This window comes from Penaeus monodon, chromosome 38 (assembly GCF_015228065.2).
Source record: "Penaeus monodon isolate SGIC_2016 chromosome 38, NSTDA_Pmon_1, whole genome shotgun sequence".
Lineage (NCBI taxonomy): Eukaryota > Metazoa > Arthropoda > Malacostraca > Decapoda > Penaeidae > Penaeus > Penaeus monodon.
In genome coordinates, this window is record NC_051423.1 from 27,084,426 (window position 1) to 27,086,925 (window position 2,500).

Sequence of the window (2,500 nt, forward strand, 5' to 3'; positions counted from 1 at the left end):
GACAACCCAGGACGCGACTGGAAATTCCTCGAGACCACGTTTTTTTCTCTCTCTCTTTCTGTTTTTTACGATTAACAAAGGACCAAATAAGAATGAAAGAAAACCAATCCTAAATGGTACAGATAATGACACCTCTATACTGAAATAAACAGTAAAGATCTGCATGTGTATAGATGCCACACATAAACAAAAGCAATATCGTATAAAAATACCATCAGCAGAGAGAAGAAATTTGAAGTTTCTCAGAATGAATTAAGATCATCTTCAGCGAAAAGGGCACATATCAATTTTCAACTGACACCCACGAGAGATAAAATTAGAGAAGCAGAAGAACAGGGAGAGGCAGAGACGCAACGACCCGGGAACAAGAAGGAATAAAAGGAAGAGAAAGATAAGAGAGAAGATGAGGCAGTTCACATACTCGACGTTTTCCTTTTTCGTTTTATTTATTTACTTATTTATTTATTCATCTACTTGTTTATTTATCTATTTCTTTTGAGTAGAAATAATAGTTCTTAGACATAGTTGTAAGATTAAGGAAAAATAATACGTTTTCCTTGCTTTCTCTCTGGAACTGGTGATGCTCTCGTACTTCCACCTTCTCGCACTTCCCATATCACGCAGGCATGACCGGATCAGGTACGTCCTGGGTTTTATACCAGTCCTTCTCCGCCGTCGCCTCCTCGCCTCCTCCTCGCTTCCTCTTCATCTCCTATGGCCTCCTCGCCTCCTCCTCGCTTCCTCTTCATCTCCTATCGCCTCCTCGCCTCCTCTTCATCTCCTATCGCCTCCTCGCCTCCTCCTCGCTTCCTCTTCATCTCCTATCGCCTCCTCCTCGCCTCCACTTTTGTTTCCTTCTTTCATCTGTTTCTTCTTCGCCTCCTCCTGCCTCCTCCTCATCTTCTCCCGCCTCCTTTTCTCTCGCATCCTCCTCGCTTCCTCCTCGCCTCATCTCTCCTTGAGCTTCATCCTCGCCTCTTCCTATCTCCTTCCTCTCTTCCTTCTGCCTCCTAACCGCCTCCTCTACACCTCCGCTCTCGCCTCTCTTCCCATCACGGCCCTCGCCTCCTCCTTCTCTCTCTCTCTCTCTCTCTCTCTCTCTCTCTCTCTCTCTCTCTCTCTCTCTGTCTTACTCTCTATCTATCCATCTATATGTCTTCTTTCTTTCTCGCTCTCTCTCTTTCTTTCTTTTTCGTTCTACCCTCCTTCGCTCTGGTCTTCTCTCTGTTCCTTTTTTTCTCCTTCCTGTTCTTCCTTCTCACTGTGTCTCGCCTAAACCCACCGTCCCTCCTCTTGTCTTCGCCTCTTTGACCTTTCCTAATATATGTCTTTCACTGCTCTTACTTTTTCCTCTTTGTTTTATTCTTTCCTCTAACTCCCCTTTTCTCGCCTTCCCTGTTATCCCCTCCTTCTTTCGTGTTTCTGTGTATCTTTTCTTATTTTGTCTCTCCTCTTTCCCTTCTGTGTCTTTCCCTGTGTTCTCATCTAATCTGTTTTCATTTGCTCTCCTTGTTTTTCTTTTCTGTCTTATTCTTACTCACACACACACACACATACATATATATATATATATATATATATATATATATATATATATATATATATATATATATATATATATATATATATGTATGTATGTATGTATGTATGTATGTATGTATGTATGTATGTATGTACGTGTGTGTCTGTATATATATATATATATATATATATATATATATATATATATATATATATGAATGTATGTATGTATCTTTTTTCTCTCTCCATCTCTCATTTTCTCCCTGCCTGTCTCTCTCTCTATTCATGGTTGCTACTATTACCACAACTACTAAGGCTACCACTGCAGCTATTACTACTACATTTCTAACATTACTAACACTACCATTATGTTCACCATTATTGCTGCTAATTCCTATAATGCTAATGTTATCAACTAGTATAGTCACTGCTTCTGGTACTATCGCTATAACTTTCTAGTTCTTCCCCTTCTCCACTAATAGTAGTTCAGCAACACTGCTAATTATTGTAACAACCATTGCTGTCGTAGTTATACTTTTAAAAGCATCCTTTCTTATTAGTACCACAAAGGATATTAGAATATAGTCTAGAATCTAGATTAGTAGTATCCAAGCAGAAGCATCAAGAGATGTAATTCTGCGTTCGTTTCAAACCATCCTTCATATTCTTGTTGTTGTTGTTGTTTCTATGCTAGCATTATTTCGATTCCCATGAGTCTCACTAAGGAGCCATTTTGTTAGTGTAGCATAGTCGGCCCCTCAATTACACCCACCGTTTTCTGTTATTGATAAAAATTTTCCCTAAGCTGTTGCTTAGTAGTTCTTGCATTTGTGTTCTGAAATGGAAAGTGAAAAGGAGAAGGAAAGAGATCAAGAAGGAAATACAGGGAAATGGTGAAGAAGCGAAACAACGAGAGGGAGAAGTAGAAGAAATAGAGAAGAAAAAATTGCAGTGATTTGTAAAAAGCATTTCCTTCATT

At 39.4% G+C, this 2,500-nt stretch overlaps 1 protein-coding gene across 4 annotated transcripts in view; it reads left to right on the plus strand.

Moving 5' to 3' along the window:
* The window catches only part of LOC119596976 (tubulin beta chain-like), a 23,343-nt gene that overhangs the window by 9,598 nt on the left and 11,245 nt on the right, over nt 1–2,500 (plus strand). For 2 of the 4 annotated variants that reach the window (XM_037946385.1, XM_037946383.1), the window contains exon 3: nt 625–639. The exons of the other annotated variants lie outside the window; for them this stretch is intronic. In XM_037946385.1, the coding sequence (XP_037802313.1) occupies nt 625–639 (15 nt within the window). The remainder of the gene's footprint in view (nt 1–624; nt 640–2,500) is intronic. 4 annotated transcript variants of the gene reach the window in all.